Source organism: Schistocerca gregaria, chromosome 9 (genome assembly GCF_023897955.1).
Source record: "Schistocerca gregaria isolate iqSchGreg1 chromosome 9, iqSchGreg1.2, whole genome shotgun sequence".
In the NCBI taxonomy this organism is placed as follows: Eukaryota; Metazoa; Arthropoda; class Insecta; order Orthoptera; family Acrididae; genus Schistocerca; species Schistocerca gregaria.
In genome coordinates, this window is record NC_064928.1 from 107,896,286 (window position 1) to 107,921,178 (window position 24,893).

General features: G+C 43.4%; 1 protein-coding gene across 1 annotated transcript in view; it reads left to right on the forward strand.

Moving 5' to 3' along the window:
• Window positions 1-14,932: 14,932 nt before the first annotated feature.
• Window positions 14,933-24,893, forward strand: part of LOC126291860 (uncharacterized) — a 35,312-nt gene continuing 25,351 nt past the window's right edge. The window contains exon 1 of the mRNA XM_049985581.1: window positions 14,933-15,001. Within this exon, the coding sequence (XP_049841538.1) occupies window positions 14,942-15,001 (60 nt within the window). The 5' untranslated portion in view covers window positions 14,933-14,941. The remainder of the gene's footprint in view (window positions 15,002-24,893) is intronic.

Below are 24,893 nucleotides of genomic sequence, written 5' to 3' on the forward strand. Positions count from 1 at the left end.
AGCCGTCTTTTCTCTTTCGCTCCCGACTGGCGTGCCGGTGTTACCTTATGCGATAATGGATTGTGATATGTATACTGAATACTTATCACTTTTAGAAAATTAGATATCTTACATTTTTATTAAACAGAAATAAATATGCTTATTTGAAAGCAGATTAAAAACTTTAATATTTTAGGTGCTTTTGCAGTTGCGAAGCAAGTTTATCAATTGTTCTGTTCCGAAAAATTTTTGCTTTGTTGTAACTGTACTAGCCACCAGTACTGTGTATATATAAAAATATAAAAACACCAAAACCATAACATGTCACCACGCCTAATACACTGTAGGAAAAAAATCCGCATAAACTGTTTCCTGTCGTTTCGGAATGAATAAATACAGGTCGTGCATGCTTATCAAGGGAACCATCTGTCATTCTCTAATAAAATTTTCACTTTCCAGCTAAGTGTAAGTGGATCTAAAGGTTTGCGGCAGGTTAAAACAGTGTGCCGGACCGAGACTAGAACTCGAAACCTTTGCCTGGGGGGAGGGGGGGGGGGAGGGGCAACTGCTCTACCGATGAGCTATCCAGGCACGACCCACAAGCCGCCGTCACAACTGTACTTCAGTCAGTACCTGATCTGAAACTTCCTGGCAGATTAAAACTGTGTGCCGGACCGAGACTCGAACTCGGGATCTTTGCCTTTTGCGGGCAAGTGCTCTACCAACTGAGCTACCCAAGCACGACTTACCCCCCGCCCTCACAGTTTCACTTCTGCCAGTATCTCGTCTCCTACCTTCCAAATGGTGCAAAATGTTCGAAATTGCCGGCCGAAGTGTCCGAGCGGTTCTAGGCGCTTCAGTCTGGAACCGCGCGACCGCTACGGTCGGAGGTTCGAATCCTGCCTCTGGCATGGATGTGTGTGATGTCCTTAGGTTAGTTAGGTTTAAGTAGTTCTAAGTTCTAGGGCACTGACGACCTCAGGTGTTAAGTCTCATAGTGCTCAGAGCCTTTTGAACCATTTTTATAATTCTATTTAGTTGGACAAAGTCTTAATGAAAACTGAGGAACAATTTCAATTTCGTGACCGTGATGACTGCGTTAGTGTGGCTGAAATTTTTAATTCTAACAGTGAGCTGAAGATTATTAGAATTTTGAATATTCCCTCAGGATTGGCCGAGAGGTTCTAGGCCCTTCAGTCTGGAACCGCGCGACCGCTACGGTCTCAGTTTCGAATCCTGCCTCGGGCATGGATGTGTTTGATGTCCTTAGGTTAGTTAGGTTTAATTGGTTCTAAGTTCTAGGGGACTGATGACCTCAGATGTTAAGTCCCATAACGCTCAGAGCTATTTGAACCAATATTCCCTCAGAAATAGGAAATAACAACTTAGTACAGGTACTTCCTAAATATGGCCAGTTTAAATACATTGAATTGGAAAAGTGGACAGCGAATACAAAATTCAGTGTTATAATGGCATAAGATCAATGCAGATGTTTAGGCATGCCCTGACACATTACCGTATCTGGCTACAAAGCACACGTTATATGCTCCAATCAGAAACCAACGTGTCATGTTTGTAACAAACCAGGGCACGGTCTCGAAAATTGTCCGCAAGTGGGTGTTTGTTTCAAGGAACAATGTACAATAATCTGGCAGACTGCAGTTACTGGATTTGACACCCATCGGTACTGTACGAGATAGTACTGCGGTTACCCAAATGGCGGATACAGAACCACCCCTGATCACTTTTCACAACTTCCTTCCCTTGATGAAAGGAACAAGAAAAGGGTCGCTGAACGTACAGACAGGTGGGGAGGAGAAGTGGAATTAGCACCGACGGTCAACTTGTAATTACTACGCAAAAAACCCGTAGGTGACGCGGTAATTTATCCAAAATAATGCGACTCCTAAATGATAGCGAATGAACATCTCATTACCACTGAATCTCAGAAGAGCAAAACACGACCAGTGGGGAAGGAAAACTCGAACTCAGAAGCTTCAATGCTATTGCAGATATACCCCACACCGCAGTGATTCCGCTGGTCTGCGTTGGTCGCTTTTATACTGAGCACGACCTTGATTACATAAGAGCGCTGATAACGGACTTAACCGTTGCGAGTTCCGGGACGGGATCGTTATCCCGTACGCTCTAGTCTCTTCAGGAGCAGGGGTACCCGATGGCGAAATGGCTTTAGCGGGTTGCCTCATGTAACCTCGCAGGCGCTCAGCGGCCAACGCGGCACTATGTTTTCGATTTTTTCCAATTGTTGCATTCTTGAGTCCCCGTTCACCAGATGTACGTCTAGCGATTGGCGGCTGACGCTACAGATCAGACTTTATTAATAATTATAGTACAGGGATGCATCACCAGTTACAGCTACATTCTGAGCAAGTACACCAAGTCCTGTCATCCATACATTTATTTTTTTCATCATTACTAGCTTTACGGCAGGAGCGGGTATACAATGTAAAAGGCATATTACTATATACATAATTAGGTCTACATTGGGTCTTAGCATCTATTCCACAATGCCAGGTCCTGTAAGCGATGACATGTTAGTCGGCGAATGATTCCAATCCAGTTAGAGAGGCATTGTCACATCGGACGATGGCGAGAGTAAATCATCCACTTCCAGTACTTCCTGTGGCAACGTCAAGACTGAAATTAGCTCGACATCCACGGGAAAAAATCGGTCCATTCAATATAACACTTTGTTACCCTGGCATTGTGAAATAGATGCTAAGACGCAATCTAGACCTAGTTATGTATATAGTAATATGCCTTTTACATTGTATACCCGCTCCTGTCTTACAGTTAGTAATGATGAAAAAAATTCTTCACAAACACCAAGGAAACAGAAATCCGATAAAGTAATCAGTTTACCTGTCGGAATTGAGACGGATGCACTTACAGTAGTACCTGTGGAAGTACCTGTGGTAAATGAGTCACCACCAGACGTAACAGACGTCCCGAGTCGTGTTACTGAGGAAAGTAAACAGCAACCGAAGGGAGGAGGAACACAACAGGCTACAACGGAACAGCAGCTGAGTGAGGCCTCATCAGTTCACAAGGAATATAGTAAACGAGGAAGCAAAGCAGGACAAGCCTGCAGAATAGCTTTCGCTCTCACTCGCAGCTCAGGTAAGGAAACAGCTAAAGAATTCGAAAAAGGCGGCTCCAGAAGCCAGACGTCATTGTCCTTAGCGTCTCCAGACACGACTCAGGCCTGGAATCTCATTCATCTACATCTACATGGTTACTCTGCAATTCACACTTAAGTGCCTGGCAGAGGGTTCATCGAACCATTTTCATACTACTTGTCCACCATTCCACTCTCGAATGGCGCGTGGGAAAAAGGAACACCTAAATCCTTCCGTTCGAGCTCTGATTTCTCTTATTTTATTATGATGATCATTTCTCCCAACGTAGGTGGGTGTCAACAAAATATTTTCGCGTTCGGAAGAGAAAGTTGGTGATTGAAATTACGTAAATAGATCTCGCCGCAAAGAAAACGATCTTTGTTTCAGTGACTGCCACCCCAACTCACGTATCATATCAGTCACACTCTCACCCCTATTGCGCGATAACACGAAACGAGCTGCCCTTCTTTGCACTTTTTCGATGTCCCCCGTCAATCCTACTTGGTAAGGATCCCACATCGCGCAGCAATATTCCAGCAGAGGACGGACAAGTGTAATGTAGGCTGTCTCTTTAGTGGGTTTGTCTCATCTTCTAAGTGTTCTGTCAACAAAGTGCAGTCTTTGTTTCGCCTTCCCCAAATATTATCTATGTGGTCGTTCCAATTTAAGTTGCTCGCATTTGGAATTCCTAGGTATTTAGTCGAATTGACAGCACTTAGATTTGTGCGACTTATCGTATACCCAAAATTTATCGCATTTCCTTTAGTACCCATGTAGATGACCTCGCACTTTTCTTTGTTTAGTGCCAATTGCCACTTTTCGCACCACACAGAAATTCTCCCTTGATCATTTTGTAACTGGAATTGATCATCTGATGATTTTACTAGACGGTAAATTACAGCGTCATCTGCCAACAATGTAAGGGGGCTGCACAGATTATCACCTAGATCATTTATGTAAATGAGGAACAGCAGAGGGCTATGACACTACCTTGCGGAACGCTATATATCACTTATGTTCTACTCGATGATATCCCGTCTATAACTTCGAACTATGACCTCTCTGAGAGGAAATCCCGAATCCAGTCACACAACTGAGACGATACTCCATACGCACGAAATTTGATTAATAATTGTTTGTGAGGAACGGTATCAAAAGCCTTCTGGAAATGTAGGTATATGGAATCAATCTGAGATTCCTTGTCGACAACACTCATTGCTTCATGGGAATAAAGAGCTAGCTGCGTTGCACAAGAACAATATTTTCTGAATCCTTTTTGGCTATGTATCAATAAGTCATTTTCTTCAAGGTGATTCATAATGCTCGAGTACCGTATATGCTCCAAAATCATATTGCGAATTGAGGTCAGTAGTCAAAAACATTCCGAAAAGGTTGAGAAGGTGTTGCAAGTGCTAGGAAATAATTAAGAAAAAATTTTGCATGTTGTGCCGTTACCGAGTTAATTAGCATTGAAAATAGCCAATCAGGCTCTTGCGCGTGAAAATTCAAGCGACGTGCCAAATACAATTAATGGCGGTGGTTCTCATGCCGTAGACAATAGCGCACGAGACTGCTCAGCCTCCGCTCGGGTACGATCCTTACTTCATGTCCAGCATCGCTATCGTTCTCTTGTTCGGTTTGAGGAAACCAAACCAAGAACACGTTTGGCAGCTGGACGGCAGCTTGAATTTGAGCGCGCAACGTTCTGATTGACTAAGTTCAATGCCAATTAACTCGGAAACGGCACAACATGCGAAATTTTTTCTTAATTATTTCCTAGCACTTGCAACACCTTCTCAACCTTTTCGGAATGTTTTTGACTACCCTGTTGAAAGGTCTCTGTTGGATTCCTTTCATGTTAATTTCTTAAATCTGTTGTCATTTACGGCATAAATTCCACTTCTAAATTTACTGTGCTGTTTCTGACTATCTGGGAGGAGACTGAGCAGTGGAACGTGTTACTTTCACACATAAACAAGATGGGCCAAACAAATGTATAAGCACGTGGTACTGGTCTCACAAAGTACGCGCCACGGGAGTTGAACATAAAGAAAAGTTGCTATATTGAAAAATATTGGCAGGACGAGACGTTATAATCTCACGCACATTCGCATTTAAGATTGACGATCTGAGTTAGAGTTACGGATCATCAACACGTGTTTCCACTTTACTCACAAAGTAGTGACAAAGCAACTACTGGAAGATATTCTGAACTTCACACTCGAATTACACTGCGATGCAATTTAAGATAACATAAGATATTTTAGATCTAAACCTGACACAAAGGTGATTAAATTTTCAGTTAGGCTGAAGTTAAGAAATCAATTGCCCTACGGACTTAGCAGAGACGCGCTTAGTCGGAGATCTTACCACTACAGACGCTCGCCGTGGACAGACTGCCGTGGACCCCTGCCGAGGGTGCTTCACAGATACAAACGGAAGTGACCAGAGAGGCAGCTTCTTATACCAACATGACAAGGGACGGACAGGACCATACTGAGAATAGAAACCTCTTTGCTTTTAGAAAGCGTAGCTACCTGTTCTGACGTTGGTCCTACTGTCCTCTAGCAGACAGGCTTGTCTTCTACCATCAAGCATTCAACTAGAAATACATTTGCTCATTCATCCTTTCACACAGAAGGCAAGGGGGATGACAGTATCTTATCATATACACTATATAAAAGTAAGCGCATGTAGGTTCCGTATGAGACTGTGTGACGTGAATTACATATAAACTGTGTATTAAAGTGTAGTAGTGTGACAGATCGTTCTTGTTCATGTGTAAAAGTAACACGTTCCACTGCTCAGTCTCCTCCCAGATAGATTCAGAAACACCACAGTAAATTTAGAACTAGAATTTATGCCGTAAATGACAACAGATTTAAGAAATTAACATGAAAGGAATCCAACAGAGGCCTTTCACTGTACATGTGACAAACGTATATGTGGGCGAAGCTGTTGGCAAAAAGCTATTACCTCTATTTCTTCTCCTTTTCTAACCACACTGAAGTGCCAAAGAAGCTGGTATAGGCATGCTTTACAGGAGTTTGCAAAGAAGCAGAATACGGCGCCACGGCCGGCAACGCCTCTGTAAAACAAGTGTCTGGCGCAGATGTTATATCGATTACTGCTGCTTCAGTGGTAAGTTATCCAGATTTAAATGAGTTTGAACGTGGTATTATAGCCGGTGCACGAGTGATGGGACACAGCATCTCCGAGGAAGCGATGAAGTACGAGTGCACCGTGAATATCGGGAATCTGGTAAAATATCAAATCTCCGAAATCGCTGCGGCCAGAAAAGTACCCTACAAGAATGCGACCAACGACAACTGAAGAGAATCGTTCACCGTGACAGAAGTGGAACCCTTCCGCAAATTTCTGCAGATTTCACTGCTGGGCCACCAACAAACGTCAGCATGCAAACCATTCAACAAAACATCATTGACACACACAGTGGTTACGGTTACTACAACCACACCACAAGTTGTGAAACGGGGCCAAATTTATAGTAGTTTACTGTCCAGTTGACATTTTCACAAATGTTTTATTCGTATCTTACAGAAACTAGCAGTACGGCAATAAACAGCCTTTTAAACACGCTGCTAACGGCAATCAAGTAATTTATAGCAATACAACAATTTTAAAAAATTTAAAGAACATTAGTAAATAGGCTACTAAAGTGAATACAAAATTTTGTTAATAAAGTACGGTGAGGTAGTGAAGCTACCAACGCCGCCATTAAAAAAAATTGAACAGTTCTCAGTAAACGCACGATTAATGGCAATAAAAGGAATTTACAAAGTTGGAGGAATTTAAAAAAAAATTGAGCAGAAGTGTCCTGGAATATCATTATAACATATGACGGACCCGTGAAAGGCGGCCACAAATCACCCACTCAGGGATGCTCAGGCTAGACAGAATACTGACCAATTTAAATACGCTCGTAAACACAATTGCCACTCAACAGGCTGGTCACTGCACCGACTTTTAGCCAGCGAAAACTTGTTATAAGATGGCTTAACTTGCTGACAGAATTGGAGCTAACCTCGTGCAAGGAAACATTAGACCACACAGTCCTCAGTGAACGACCACATGATCAACCAACAAGAAGCATGAATTTACTCATAACCCACGACAGAATAGCGAAACAATTAAACTGCCAAAACTACGCCTCCCATAGGACAGTAACGAGAGGAGCAGGCAAGATCACTGTCTTCAATTACACCGGTGCCAGGGACAGGAAACCTGGTCGCCGGAGGCCACAAGGCAGAAGAGACACTGGTTACGCAAACTTATTGCTTAATGATTAAACCTTCCACTAACTTAACTTGCAATTATGCTCGAACAGGCAGTACACGACCGCCGATGGCAAGGATCCACACATCCGACCGCGCACGCGTCGCCAGCGCACCCAACACGCCACGGTCACGCGACAACACGCTCTGTCACCGGAGTTCACGTCTTCTCTGCAACGTTGCAAGTGACCGCTCCTTCATGTTAGGTGTCTCGTTTTAAACTCCAGTGTTGAAACGGAGGACTTAAAGAAGCTTGTTAAAGTCCCACCAAGGCGAAATGAACAGCAACTACTCGTGGAGCGATTCTGTATACAAACAACACACGAGGAGCTCTTCCGTCAACTCGAACTGCTCGTTACACACAACCCACATACATCACGTGGCGACTCGGTACAACCGACCACGCCTGCTTCGCGCTGGAGAGCCACACTGCCCTCCCGTCTCCACCACACTCTATGCGCGCAACCTCCCCTACTTGCGCGCCACCACACGAGATTACAACCGGTCAAAGATCTCACTTCCTCCATAGCAGTTTCCTGGAAGCAACACGCAGATATCGATAGAAGAGGGAAAAGGAAACCAAGCAGCCACTTAATGACAGACAACATATCAAACAAACGTGTCAGGGGAAGAAAAGGAAAACGAATCAATCATCTTTTGGGCTTTCGGAGATGACTGCACCACACAAAGATTTACGCCGCGCTTGGGCCCGTCAACACCGACATTGGACTTTTGACGAGTGGAAACATGCTGCCTGGTCCGAAGTTTCTCGTTTCAAATTGTATCGAGCAGATGGTCGTGTATGGGTATGGAGACAACCTCATGAATCCATGGACCCTGCATGCCAGCAGGAGACTGTTCAAGCTGGTGGAGGGCTTGTAATGATGTGGAACGTGTGCAGTTGGAGTGATATGGGACCCTTGACACATCTAGATGCGACTTTGAGAATTCTGACAGGTGACACGTACGTAAGCATCCTGTCTGATCTGATTCATGTCTATTGTGCATTCTGGCGAGTTGGTCAATTCCAGCAGTACAATCCGACTCTTCGCACGGCCAGAATTGCTACAGAATGGCTCCAGGAACGCTGTTCCAAGTTTAAACACATCCGCTGGCCACCAAACTCCCCAGACACGAACATTACTGAGCATGTCTGGGATGCCTTGAAACGCGCTGTTCAGAAGAGATCTCCACCCCTCGTACTGTTAATAATTTATGGGCAGCCCTGCAGGATTCATGGTATCAGTTCCCTCCAGCAATACTTCAAACATTTGTCGAGTCTATGTCACGTCATGTTTCGGCACTTCTGCGTGCTCGGGCACTTCTGCGTGCTCGCGGGGGCCCTACATGATATTAGGCAACTGTACCAGTTTCTTTGGCTCTTCAGTGTACAGGGTGTTACAAAAAAGTGCGGCCAAACTTTCAGGAAACATTCCTCACACACAAAGAAAGAAAATATGTTATAGGGACATGTGTCGCGAATTGCTTACTTTCCATGTTAGAGCTCATTTTATTACTTCTCTTCAAATCACATTAATCATGGAATGGAAACACACAGCAACAGAACGTACCACGTGACTTCAAACACTTTGTTGCAGTAAATGTTCAAAATGTCCTCCGTTAGCGAGGATACACGCATCCACCCTCCGTCGCATGGAATTACTGATGCGCTGATGCAGCCCTGGAGAATGGCGTATTGTATCACAGCCGTCCACAATACGAGCACGAAGAGCTCTACATTTGGTACCGGGGTTGCGTAGACAAGAGCTTTCAAATGCCCCCACAAATGAAAGTCAAGAGGGTTGAGGTGAGGAGAGCGTGGAGGTTATGGAATTGGTCCGCCTCTACCAATCCATCGGTCACCGAATCTGTTGTTGAGAAGCGTACGAACACTTCGACTGAAATGTGTAGGAGCTCCATCGTGCATGAACCACATGTTGTGTCGTACTTGTAAAGGCACATGTTCCAGCAGCACAGGTAGAGTATCCCGTATGAAATCATGATAACGTGCTCCATTGAGCGTAGGTGGAAGAACATGGGGCCCAATCAAGACATCACCAACAATGCCTGCCCAAACGTTCACAGAAAATGTGTGTTGATGACGTGATTGCACAATTGCGTGCGGATTCTCGTCAGCCCACACATGTTGATTGTGAAAATTTACAATTAGATCACGTTGGAATGAAGCCTCATCCGTAAAGAGAACATTTGCACTGAAATGAAGATTGACACATTGTCGAATGAACCATTCGCAGAAGTGTACCCGTGGAGGCCAATCAGCTGCCGTACATGGTACGGAAACAACTATTTCTCCCGTAGCACTCTCCATACAGTGACGTGGTAAACGTTACCTTGTACAGCAGCAACTTCTCTGACGCTGACATTAGTGCTATCGTCAACTGCACGAAGAATTGCCTCGTCGATTGCAGGTGTCCTCGTCGTTCTAGGTCTTCCCCAGTCGCGAGTCATAGGGTGGAATGTTCCGTGCTCCCTAAGACGCCGATGAATTGCTTCGAACGTCTTCCTGTCGGGACACCTTCGTTCTGGAAATCTGTCTCGATACAAACGTACCGCGCCACGGCTATTGCCCCGTGCTAATCCATACATCAAATGGGCATCTGCCAACTCCGCATTTGTAAACATTGCACTGACTGCAAAACCACGTTCGTGATGAACACTAACCTGTTGATGCTACGTACAGATGTGCTTGATGCTAGTACTGTAGAGCAATGAGTCACATGTCAACACAAGCACTGAAGTCAACATTACCTTCCTTCAATTGGACCAACTGGCGGTGAATCGAGGCAGTGCTGTACATACTGACGAAACTAAAATGAGCTCTAACATGGAAATTAAGCGTTTCCGGACACAAGTCCACATAACATCTTATCTTTATTTGTGTGTGTGAGGAATGTTTACTGAAAGTTTGGCCATACCTTTTTGTATCACCCTGTATAATGGAAGCATCCAATATCTTCTTCGCTGCCGAACAACTACGAATTGCAAAACATCGAGTGCATCGCTATCAAGATTTGATTCAGACGCATATTTGCCACTGTTTTGTAGTACGACCATCTCGCACCACCTGGTAACGCCGTTCCATGTGGTTTATCATCATGTGCCCACCACGCCGAAGCCAGACGTTCGCGTGACGCTGTTACTACATGCTCTGCGTCTTTAGTCATCGTAACGTGGAACGTCGCAGCTAACGTTGACGGGAAATCTATGGTCATGAGAGAGAGCCTTCGGCACACGGCACGAGCTGGATAAAGTAAACTGCGCTCTCAGCGCTCTCTAGCGGCAGTTGTCGGCTTTATTGGCTCATAAGACATATAGTTTGGTTACGAAAATGAACGCGCCTAAAATTCGTATGTTAGCTTTATTAACACGCACATTTCCTCCTTGTCCATGTGCTAGTCATGTTGCTCTGTCTCTAGTATACATGCACAAAAACTCCAGTATCCATAAAACATGTAATAAGACAAGAAGGAAAGTTCCATGTCCATTCTGTGAGGCAATCAGCTAATAAAAGTTCACAAAATCGAACAAAGTCACTCCTGAGAGAGCTCACTTGCGTGTATAAATACATAACATCAAGTATTCATTAACTTAGTGTCCCACAACCTCTTAAAAAACTCGAAGATGAAGGAAAAACCTGAACATAGCAAGGTGTGAACCCAACACACACCGTTTCGCAGGGGGACGCTGAAGTTCCGTAATTAGAGACTTTGTATTTTACGTTACGATCTACTGAAGGATTCATTCGCGGATATATTATGAATTGATATTTAATTATAATAAATCTTACAAGTAACGACCGTTTTTAACGAATCTTTAGTGTGCCTGATGTTTCCTTAAAACAGTGTACTTTCATAACACTTGAGTAATATAACGCTAATAGCCAAATACGAAACTTCTTTAATGACCGATTTGACGTTCCGCATCACTTTATTACACTATGTCGTACCAATCACGACACATCCTAGACAATGTTCTAGCGCTTAGAAATAGCATGTATTCGTTCCGTGTGAGGTAAAATATAAAACCCAGTTGATCTGGGTTTTAACTGAACACGACAAATACACGTATGTCATCATGGCTTCTCCTTCCCCCGCAAAAAAAGAGTAGCTCAAAGACAAACTAGTGGCTTTGTTACGTTAACAACACTACAAAACGGCAACCACAATATATAAGTATACAAATAAACAAAAAACAGTAGTGTGCGAAAACATGCGCTCTGTAAAGCGCAGGCTGCCGGAGTGGCCGAGCGGTTCTAGGGGCTAAATTTGGAACCGTGCAACCATTACGGTCACAGGTTCCAATCCTGCCAAGGGCATGGATAGGTGTGATGTCCATAGGTTAGTTAGATTTAAGTAGTTCTAAGTTCTAGGTGACTGATGACCTCAGAAGTTAAGTCCCATAGTGCTCAGAGCCGTTTGAACCATTTGTAAAGCGCAAGAAATGCACAGTTCTGCACATCAACTAAAAGTGTGCCGTGTAAAACGTAAGTAGTTCATAACAGTGTCTAGCGCGCCCGGTTACCTGTGCGGTCTAACGCAGGGCTTTGCGGCTTGGGAAGGAGCGCCTGGTCGCCGGCACGAATCCGCCTGGCGGACTTGTGTCGAGGGCCGGTGAGCCAACCAGTCTGTGGACGGTTTTTAGGCGGTTTTTCATCTGCCTCGGCGAATGCGGGCTGGTTCCCCTTATTCCGCCTCAGTTGCACTATGTCGGCGACTGCTGCGCAAACAAGTTCTCCACGTACGCGTACACTACCATTACTCTACCACGCAAACATAGGAGTTACACTTGTCTAGTGTGACACGTTCCCTGGAAGAGGGGATGGGGGGGGGGGGGGGCGCTGAGGGCCGAACCGCACAATAACCTCTCGAAAGAGTGGAGCCTCTCCGTCGTTTCTAGGCCCCTGGTTAACATACAATACAATACAATCAGTGTCTGACGACAAAAACTTCCTGGCAGATTAAAACTGTGTGCCGGACGGAGACTCAAACTCGGGACCTTTGCCTTTCGCGAGCAAGTGCTCTACCATCTGAGCTACCGAAGCACGACTCACGCCCGGTCTCACAGCTTCACTTCTGCCAGTATCTCGTCTCCTACCTTCCAAACTTAACAGAAGCTCTCCAAGCTGTAAGACCGCGCGTGAGTCGTGCTTCGGTAGCTCAGATGGTAGAGCACTTGCCCGCGAAAGGCAGAGGTCCCGAGTTCAAGTCTCGGTCGGGCACACAGTTTTAATCTGCCAGGAAGTTTCATATCAGCGCACACTCCGCTGCATTCTTAACGACAAAAAACACCAGAGATGTGCCAGCAGACGGCATTTCCCGATGTCGGCGAGAAACGAAGCGGATAACAGTGCAAGTAAAAAGCAACATATTGTTAAAGAACTGTTTCTCGATGGTAAAACAAATTAAATTGTAAATATATTTATAACTACAGGCCAATAAAGCGAAACGCATTTGGCGAAAAGAACACGCTAATTTCTTGTAGTTGCAACGACAAAACGAAAATACGCTCAGTAACAATATGGCGTCTCGCAGTTCTGCTTGTGACATTGGGATCGTTGGTGTTTCTTTTTGCTTCTACATTGCTGGACATGTTGTCAAATATCGCAGAACCTGTTTTGTGTTTAACCTGAGGGCATGACTCCTCAACGTGAAATAGCAGCCAGTGGCGTCAAAAAACTGGTAGAGCACCACATTAACGTTAGCAAACACGTCCCGTGTGATGACAGATTTAGGTAGGTGCGGAGCCGCCTCTCTCGGTAGTAATGAAGTCGGATGCGGTGTATGTTTACATTCAGTCGCAAACGTATTCGGACAGCACGTAACGGCGCATAATTTTGCAGTTTACCGCACGAACAAATACAGAAATTGCACTTTGTAATGTGTTTGGGACTCTGGGTACGATGTCGCAACATGAAACACGCGTCAAATACGAAGAATTGTTGTTGGACATGTGTCTGTTACGTAATATTTCCTGAAAACGGGATGGGAAGGTGCAACAAAAGTATTCGGACAAAGGCAGACACCGTGAGAGAATAGTTCATTCCGAGACGCACAGAGGGCGAAACGACTGCAGTGTGTCCGACATTTTCGCGAGACGATAGCGATGATTAGCAAACACGAATCGTGAGCCTGTGCAGGTCGACGATGGGACGCAGAGGGAAGTGTTCTACGTTCGAGCAAAGGCAACTTGTCGTTTATCATCACGCGAAGGGGAAAACCTGCAGGGAAATTGTCGCAATAGTGAACATGAAGAACAGCACAGTTCACGACATTATTAAACGGTTCGAGAAAGAAGACCGATTGGAGTTCCGTTGCAGTACAGGTCGGCCACGGACATTTTCACAGAGAGATGAACGTGTGATTGTGCGAAAGGTACAACAGAATCCGAAAATATCTGCCACACGAATTGCAAGTGAGGTGGAGGCAGACCTTGGTATAAAAGTTCATCCCGAAACCGTGCAGAGAGTACTACGACGATCGGAGTACCATGGTCGAGTGGCACGGCAAAGCCATTCATAAATGCAGTGAACCAGAAGAAACGTGTGAAGTTTGCGAGGGAATACGCCGAATACGATCAGGCTTGGTGGAATCGGGTGATATTTTGCGACGATTGTAAATTTACACTATGGCAAAGCGACGGAAAGGCAAACGTGTGGCGAAAGACCAATGAAGAGCTGAATCCCAGGAACCTCAAACCAACAGTAAAGTTTGGAGGTGGGAGCATCATGGTGTGGGGATGCATGTCCGGGAATGGTGTGGGTGATTTAGTGTTCATTGAAGATACGATGAACAAGGAAGCGTATTTGAACATCCTGCGAGGACGTTTGAAGCAGAGTGCACGACATCTAGGTATTGCGAACAACCTTCATTTTTATCAGGATAGTGATCCCAAGCATACCGCGCATGTTGTACAAATGTGGTTGCTCTTCAATTGCCCGAAAGTATTGCACCCCTCTCCCCAATCACCAGACCTTAACCCAATCGAACATTTGTGGATTGAACTCACCCTCCGCGCGGACAACATCTATACGAAGGAGACCTTGAAAAAGAAACTGCGCCAAGAATGGGCAAATATAGGCCCAGATTTCACGAAAAAACTCGTAGAAAGTATGACTAGTAGATTGGAGGAGGTATTGAAAATGAAAAGTGGACCCACAAGGTATCGACATTTTCGTCGTATAACTTATGAACATTTATTGGACAGTGCCCGAATACTTTTGTAGCAGCAGGGTGTGCAGGATGTTTCATTTTTGTTGTTAATTTTTCTGCTATTTATGTTTTGGAAACGAAATAATACAATAATTCTTTTGTAATTAATGTTGTTACGCATGTATATTGCTAATAAATATGTTTGGGTTTCATAGTCAATGTTTCTCGAGTACTCATTGTGAAACTTCCCACTGTCCGAATACTTTTGCGACTGAGTGTATGTGTGTGTGTGTGCAGCGCGGCCGGAGTTGGCGGCGAGGAGTGGCCGTGGGAGATGTCGATCCCCTGCAGGGTGCTCATGGAAGACCCACACTTCGAGAACCACGCACAAGACTACAACTCGCTGCTCTTCACCGAGGTATGTGTCTCCCTCGAATCGTACTCTCCTGCCGTCGCCACGAAACGTGACATGCCATCAGTCAGTACACTTAACCACATAGGGATCCAGGCTAGGGGAATGGGGAGGGAAGAATCAGTGCTGAAAGAGCCCGGTTCCTCATAACTTAGCCTAAAAATTATGTAGTTTTTTCCATTTTTCCAGTAGCCGTAAATGCCCTAAGTCTGGTTATTGATGACGAAAACCACCATAAACAGTTCAATTAATTCCAGAATGAGATTTTCACTCTGCAGCGGAGTGTGCGCTGATATGAAACTTCCTGGCAGATTAAAACTGTGTGCCCGACCGAGACTCGAACTCGAGACCTTTGCCTTTCGCGGGCAAGTGCTCTACCAACTGAGCTACCGAAGCACGACTCACGCCCGGTACTCACAGCTTTACTTCTGCCAGTACCTCGTCTCCTACCTTCCAAACTTTACAGAAGCTCTCCTGCGAGACATGCATGTGCTTGTACAGATTTATTGCAAACGCCCTGTCATTGTAAAAAAATCCGCTTTTATATGTTGCGCAAGTAGTCGCAAAAATTATTGCTTCGTTTGTTTCTACGATAATTACCACTGCGGGTCTTGTTTATAATTATTATATGTATAAAAATTGAATGTTTCCCAATCGACTTTGTTATTCTGACTAAAAAGGCAATGTTTCTTCTCATATACTTTACAATGAAAAATGGAAAACCTACCGCCATGGACAAAAAGAAGATAATTTTTATTCAATACTGTAACTAATTTGTTAAAGATAATGTAGGTTTGGGAAACTTTCTGAATAATTGTTGAAATAACCAAAGAAAATGCTGTCTTAGTAGAGGAACTGGAAATGCCACTTTATTTTACGAGACAATGGTTCGCCAGCAAATATAAACCGAAAAGGATAGCATTTACGACTCATCCAGCACTTAAGAAATGCGAAACGCTACGCACTATTTTGCACAACAGGATATTATTTTGACCTCCGGAATTTTTTAGAAGTTTTCATACGCTGAATCATGTTGCAAAACGTCTAATAACAAGAAGACTTCCGGTGTACGAAGGACCGTTTCGCCTGTGCTTTAGGCGTAGCGCCGTATAAACGATTCTGCCTTGGAGGCGGTTAAGTGGGAGATATGTCTCAGAGCTGGATAGTGACAGATGGTGACGCGAGAATGGATGCGCACGTAGTTTATGCATCAGCCGATACAGGACAGTATTGGATAGGGGTCTGATTTAGTTCCGATTGTGTCCACTAGAGTGCACTAAAGTAAAACTGTTCTAGTATTTTCATAAAGTGTTATTATGTCTTTTTGTGTATGTAAAATGTTATAAATGTGTTTTAGCAGTATGAATGATGCGTGAGGGTGGATTAATGTTAATGCGAGGATAAGTGTTTAACGAGTTATGTAGTAGGATTTAGTGTGGGAGCATTTCGAAGAAGTATGGATATGAACAAAGGGAAGTTTTGTGGAATAGATTTGTAAAGTAAGTTTATGGTAAAGGGAAAGTTAATTCAGGTATAAATAACAATAGTAAATAACTTTATGCATAAACAAAACTTCAGTATATTAGATAATTACGTGGGAGAAAAGTGCGGTCTTTAGGTTTACTATTTTGCGATTGGGTATGGATGAACAGCGCGGACTGACGCGGGAGAATGTTCCTTTGCTATTGGCCATTGAGTGAACTGACCAATGGTAAATCAATACTCTTCGCGCGCCTTTATCTGCTGGTAGAGAAGACTTAGAGTATTCTAGAGAAAGAGTCGAAGCCTAGCCATGAAAGAGATCGGACGTGTGCAGTAGTAGTTCCGATGGAAATGATAAGTTGTCGGATCTAACAGTGTTTCATACATCAAAAGTGTTGGAAAGTGAAGGCATAATTATTCCGATGTGTGTGTAGAAAACTCGGAATTTTTAAGTGAATTTTGTGAGAAGAAAAGACATATTTTCCACATGGCGTATGGAGCAGGTCGGTGGCTAAAAACTGTGACTGCATTTGGTACCGACAGACTTAATATTTGGCGAATATTATCAATCAATAACAATGAGTATCTTTGTAGCTATTACGTTTTCGGGAAATGCAACACCATCAACTTGCTAACGTGAGTGAAAGGGATTGTGAGGGACAGTGTTAAGACTAGCACGGGCTTTGCAGTGATACTTGTTCACCTAAGTTTCAGAATATATTAATTGAAGACAAAATTTCCAACCTTTCATTTCGTGTGAAAACTTTCTCCCGAAACGTAGATTAGTGACTTAAATTGCAGCCTGGTTCACGTCGAAGTACAGTAGGTTTCACTCGGCTTCCCTACTGATGATCTTCTGAGACAATGTTCACAGGTAGGTGCAGGTTCGTCGTAAAGGGACGGAAAGAACCGCGCAGCCGCATGCACATCCTTTCCTATAGCTCTTTATTCGAAATTTAGTGCATACATTGATAGTAACCTTAATGTGATAACCAGCACTTACGCTCATATTCAGAGGAAACAGAACTCCTTGAATGACTGGAGATAGGACGTTCATATTCACAGGACATGTACATTAGTATATTTTGCAGAAATGATTAGCATTTCAGTCCTGCTGTCTAGTAGGTACAGGGTCCGCCATCAGCTCTAATAACTTGTTCCAGAGTATTTTCCCAGACAGACTGAAGTATGTCATTGTTAAACCACTGCATAAAGAAGGGGATAAGTCTGATGTCAACAACTACCTCCCAGTCTCTCTTCTGACTGCCTTATCCAAAATCCTTGAAAAAGTTATCTATTGTACAGTAGCTTCACACCTTTGTAAGAATAAAGTTTTAACAACATGTCAGTTTGGTTTCCAGAAGGGTTTTTCAACGGAAAATGCTATATATACTTTCACTAATGAAATATTAAATGCTCTGAGTAACCGTAAGTCACCTGTTGGGTTTTTTTGTGATCTATCAAAGGCTTTTGATTGTGTAAATCATGGAATACTTCTAGATAAGCTCAACTACTGGGGTATGAATAGGACAGCGCTCAAATGGTTTAAATCATACCTAACTGGAAGAGTGCAGAAAGTTGAAATAAGCAGTTCACATAATATGAAAAACTGGTGATTTCTCAAACTTGGAAACAATCAAGATTGGGGTGCCGCAAGGTTCGGTCTTGCGTCCTCTGCTATTCTTAATATATTTTAATGACTTCTCTTTCTATATTCACGAAGATGCCCATGGTACAAATATAGCTAACACACCCAACAGACAAGAATTAACTGATGAAATTGTAAACGATGTTTTTCAGAAAATCATTAACTGGTTTTCTGCAAATGGGCTCTCATTAAACTTTAACGAAACACAGCATATACAGTTCCACACAGTAAATGGAATGACACCATTAATAAATATAGACTTCGAGCAGAACTCGGTAGCTAAGGTAGAATATTCAAAATGTCTATGTTTATGCATTGATGAGGGGTTGAAATGGAAAAAAACACACTGAAGATCTGCTGAAACGTTTGAGTTCAGCTACTTATGCTACTAGGATCATTGCAAATTTGAGCGATATACATCTCAGTAAATTAGCTTACCACTCCTATTTTCATTCTCTGATTTCGTATGGCATCATATTCTGGGGTAGCTCCTCATTGAGTAAAAGAATGTTCATTGCACAAAAGCGTGTAATCAGAATAAGTGCTGGAGCTCATCCAAATCATCCTGCAGAGACTTATTTAAAGAGCTTGGGATCTTCACTGTAGTCTCACAATATATATATTCACTTATGAAATTTGTTATTAACAATCCAAACGAATTCAAAAGTAATAGCAGTGTACATGGCTACAACACTTTGAGAAAGTGAAACGTCCCCTTACAAAAATTTATGAATTACTATACTGATAAACCTCTTACATTATTTGATCTTCAAACAGCTGAGGAGAACTGAACGTACTAAGACATTTCGCTCTTTACCTGTTCTGATCAACAGTAAACTGACACAATATTTTTGGTGCAACGCAATCTGACTTTCAATAATCTCTACAAAAGAATGGCCCTGACTAACAATAACCTATACCTTTCAAGAATCACTTACCTCACAAAAATCTTCGTTACTCGAACTACTGCAATACAGCGAGCGTCAATACTTCAAAGCTAAATAAAAGATCCTAACTACTGAAGTCATTAACTACTGATAGGCATAGTTAGCAAATGAAAGATTTTGATAAAGAACAACCAATGTATTTACCTTAATAGTGTTCAAAAGTCATAACATATATATCAGTTCAAGACATCCAGTCTTACAAATTTACTGTCTCTGATGGACACACGTCCAGATCATCCGTTCTAAAAACTCCGCCATCTCTCTCCCCACATCCACCACTGCTGGCGGCTCACCTCCAACTGTGCAACGCTATGCGGTGTTAACAGCCAACTACCCAACACTAAAATAGCAAATTCCAACAATGCAAACCAGCCACAGACTTCACACAGCACAGCCAGTGATTTTCATACAGAGAGCTACGTGGCGTTACCAACATAGAAACCTAAACAGCCTACTTATAAAAGGATGATCTTCACTACTCAAGGTTAAATCTAATTTTGGCTCAGAAGGGGGCAAATTATGCTGCCACAAAAGTCTTTGGTCACTTACCTAATAGCATCAAAAGTCTGACAGATAGTCATATAGCATTTAAAAGGAAATTAAAATAATTTCTGAATAGCAACTCCTTCTACTCATTAGATGAATTTTAGGATATAGCAAGTGGGTAATTTCCCAAACCTCCCACCCCAAAAAAATTAAAAACATTAAAGTCATGTAATATTTTGTATAAAGTAATATCTTGTATGGACACCTTTTATTAACCTGACACGTTCCACATCATTACGAAATGTCGTGTTCATGATCTATGGAACAAGTACTAATCTAATCTAATCTAATGGCATCGACGCGTATAAGGTACGAATGGCGTCCTGTGATACAGCCATCTGTGCTGCATTCATGTGGTTCCAAAGTTCATGTGTGGTGGTTGGTATTGGGTCACAGTGCTGCACTCGCCGTTTCACCATATGTCGGACGTTTTGGATTGGCGACAAGTCTGGTGATCTGGCGGGCCAAGGCAAAAGGGTGACATCCTGTGACACCAGGAAGGGACGTGTTCTTGCAGCATGTTGTCGTGCATTGTCTTGCTGAAAGCTGGAGTCTGGTGTGTCGTGCAGAAGGGGTATGGCTACAGGTCGCAGTATGTCATTCACATAAGTCACACTGGTCACAGTGCCCTGGACATGCACCAGCTGTGATTGTGGCTGTATCCAGTAGCACCCCACACCATAAGGCCTCGAGTTGGCGCTGTATGCCTTGTGCAAATGCAGCCACAGGGATGCTGTTCCGCCTGTCTGCCAAAATGTGGCCATCATTTTTGTTGTGTACATAATTCTGCGTAGTTCTTGTCCATCTCCGCACTACGAGATGGCGCTGTCTTAGAGACGGACCAAATTCTGCTTCCACCGATCCGCGTATTAATAGGTAACAGCCAGTGAGATTGCTGCTAACGTAGAACCTTTTCTCCTCTCGGATCACACTCACGCAGTGATACCTGAATGCGCGAGATATTATAATGAGTGTACAGACCTCCGATTAGTCAGTCTGCATTATTCTGCATTTGTCTGCACCAGTCTGCATTTGTCTGTACCGGTCTATAGTCAAGTTTCAGTCTGCGTCTAATAAGATTATCATATTCCTGTACATAGCCATGAAGATAAATGTATAGACACTTTGTCAAGTATCAGAGATATGTGAGAATAAGATTAACGTAGCAAGACGAAAGGAACTTCAGATTGTCAATTGTAAATAGCATCCAGAATCAAGTTACGTAATGTCTATGCTTTTTATTATTTTAATATATGTGTGCGAAAACTAATCAAGTTCTGTTTAAAGTTGGTCACCGTCCATCTGCTACTCTAACCGTGCAAGTGGCATTTCTATCGTCTGACCTAACGGCAGAAGGTAAACACGCCACGATAAGACCACAAGACATATTGCTGACACTCGCCTACTTCGTTAGAGCGACAAGTCAAATAATCTGATGGTGTGTGTACCGAAGGTCTTACAGTACACACACCACAATTTTCAAACAAACAGAACCTGGATTCGCTAAAAATACCATTCCTGTCCCCAGTGACGTCTTTCCACACACCATTGCCGTCTAACGTGTTTCTCCACGGTCTAACAACCCTACCACAACAAAGGTCAAAAATTAATTATGATTGTAGTGTTGCTCACGCTGCTAAATATTGCATTTTCGGGCAACAACAAAGTTGTATTATGTGGCAGGTGTCATTACAACACAGTTAATAAAGTCATTTCTTGAAATAATGGATAAACTAGGCACTCATCTTTTCGTGTTTTCCACGCTGGTCTCGTTGATAATTCATGGCTCAATCGTCGAAAATGTAGGTAGTGATGATTCCAAGTACGGCTGCAAAGAGGCCTAGGTGTTGTTCTGCGATATTCAAAAGTTTTATAGATGTGTTTCATAAACCATTCTTGAAGATTAAATTTTTGCAAGTTACGACAATGGTGATGTATAAAAGTAATCAGCACTCCAAATTTAAGTTATACTTCTTTTTTACTGCTTTTTTTGCAATATCACGTAACTCGTTCCAAAACATCACTTCACAATATAAAACATACTTGAAGATATCTTCCTCACTGTTAAAGTTCACATTTCATAAACTGACTAAAATTTTCGTCTTTTTAACATAATGACCAAAGCTAGACTCTCTAATAACAGCTTACGCACACAAAAATCAGAGTTACAAGTACGTCAAAGATCATAGTGACAAAAGAAAGAATTCACATAAGAATAATATCATTGCAACATACAGGGTGTTACAAAAAGGTAGGGCCAGACATTCAGAAAACATTCCTCACACACAAAGAAAGAAAATATGTTATGTGGACATGTGTCCGGAAACGCTTACTTTCCATGTTAGAGCTCATTTTATTACTTCTCTTCAAATCATATTAATCATGGAATGGAAACACACAGCAACAGAACGTACCAGCGTGACTTCAGACACTTTGTTACAGGAAATGTTCAAAATGTCCTCTGTGAGCGAGAGTACATGCATCCACCCTCTGTCGCGTGGAATCCCTGATGCGCTGATGCAGCCCTGGAGAATGGCGTATTGTATCACAGCCGTCCACAATACGAGCACGAAGAGTCTCTACATGTGGTACCAGGGTTGCGTAGAGAAGAGCTTTCAAATGTCCCCACAAATGAAAGTCAAGAGGGTTGAGGTCAGGAGAGCGTGGAGGGCACGGAATTGGGTCGCCTCTACCAATCCATCGGTCACCGAATCTGTTGTTGAGAAGCGTACGAACACTTCGACTCAAATGTGCAGGAGCTCCATCGTGCCTGAACCACATGTTGTGACGTACTTGTAAAGGCACATGTTCTAGCAGCACAGATAGATTATCCCGTATGAAATCATGATAACATGCTCCATTGAGCGTACGTGGAAGAAACTAAAATGAGCTCTAACATGGAAATTAAGCGTTTCCTGACACATGTCCATATAACATCTATTCTTTATTTGTGTGTGAGGAGTGTTTCCTGAAAGTTTGGCAGTACCTTTTTGTAACACCCTGCATACATATCGATGTATCGAAGTACCTCTACATCAATTAAATCAAATCTGAATGTTGTCACAGAAATATGTTAACTATTTCACAGAAACAGTAGAATATTGCTGATATCGAGAGGTTGAGGTGAGGTGGCATAATGGTTACGTAATTCAAGTACGGGTAGACGAAGAAGTGGACGACACGCACGTAAACGATGTTGTAATGAACGGCGACGTTCTGTCACCCCTCACCTGCTCCGTTGTTGCGCCAAATCTAAGGAGGACGCAGATCTAGCCTGCAATGCCATTCGAATGAAGTATCGCTCTTCTCGGGGGGTGGTGCGACCTGACCCATCTCCTCGTGTTCTACAGCCTTCCGTGAACCATTCTGCACGCACCTGTGCACTGGCGAAACACTACGTGCCACACAAGAAGCAATTTCCCGAATGGATGCATCACATTCTCTCATGACAATAATGCGCCCTCTTTGAAACTCACTGATTTGACGGCACGGTTCGCGCATACGTCAGCAAGGCATCTTGCACGTCTGCTCAACTCACACTGATCCATTACCTTCGGTTTGTAGCGACAACAAGAGCCGCAGGCTCATTTTACCGGTAGATGGTATTCCGCAGCGATATTGATGTTGACCTTCAACCCTCATGCCGATATCATTCAAATGTTAATCATTTCTGTAGAACATACTAATGCACATGTCCTGTGAATATGAACGCCCTGTCTCCAGTCGTTCAAGGTGTTGTGAACATGATTGTATCTTCATCAAAAATGGAGCGAAGCTCTATACAGGGTGAAATTTCACTCTGCAGCGGAGTGAGTGCTGATATGAAACTTCCTGGCAGATTAAAACTGTGTGCCGGACCGAGACTCGAACTCGGGACCTTTGTCTTTCGCGGCCCAACTGCCAGGGAGTTTCAGGGTGAAACGTATTTAAACCGGCAAACTGTGGGAGGTTGTAGGGGACATCAAAACAAATATTTTTCCCTTATGTCATTTTTTTTCTATGAGGAGTATTTAAACTGGTAGAGGAAGATTTCTCTGGCGGCAAATTAGTTAAACCAACAAACACTTTTCCATTTTTTATGACCAAGAGATAACACATTAACACAGCCCAGTTTTAATTACAGTAGATTTTCAAAAATGCTTCCGTTGACACGTAAACAAAGGTTACACCGTCAGATCATGTTCTGTCTGATACGGGCAAAAACCCCAGGAGTATTCTGAATTGTTCCTGCTGCTGCTACCATCTGGCCAACCAGATCCTCTTCTGATGCGACAGGAGTTGCGTAAACAAGGTTGCACATCTCTCCCCACACAAAAAAGTCCAGAGGGGACACATCGAGCAGGCCATGGTACAGGACCACTTCTGACAATCCACGTTTCTGGGAACCGTAGGTCCAGGAATCGACGCAAACGACGACTGAAATATGACGTCGCCCCGTCATGTTGGAAACACATGCGTTGTCTTGTAGGGAGCTGAATGTCTTCCAGCAATTCTGGCAATGCTCTGGCGAGAAAATTGTAATAGTGCCTACCATTTAATGGCCTAGGTAGTAGATACGGCCCAATTAAACAGTCCCCAACTACACCGACACACACATTAACGAAGAACCGCACTTGATGAGCGCTAGTAACTGTGGCATGTGGGTTATCCTCACTCCAAACATGTGAATTGTGCAAGTTGAAGACTCAAGCACGCCCGAACATTGCTTCATCGCTGAACAAGACAGAGGATGGAAATGTAGGATGCATTTCACACTGTTCCAGGTACCACTGCCAAAACTGTGCTCTGGGTGGATAATCAACTGGTTCCAGGTTGCGGACACGCCGTAAGCGAAATGGACGTAAGAATTCCTCTCGAAGGACTGTTCTTACATTCGTCTGATCCGTCCCCATGTTACGTGCAATTGCACGAGTGCTGATTGAAGGATCCCGCTCCCCATGCTACAAGACAGCTTCCTCAAATTTCAGCAGTCTTACCGTGCGACGGCGTTCCTGTCCAGGCAATCTGCTGAATGACCCGGTCTCACGCAGACATTGGTACACAGAAGCAAAATTCGTATGACGCGGGATATGGCGATTAGGATATTGTTGTTGATATCCCGCTGTGCAGCTCGTCCGTTGTGGTGCGCTACGTAGTACGTACCAACCATATCAGTTTACTCACTCCAGGTGTATCGCTCCATTAGTAAACAGAGACAATGCACTACTACACTGGTGGACAGCAGTTGCCTACAACTGAAGAGCGTAATACGCCCTCTAACAACTGAAGATCGTAA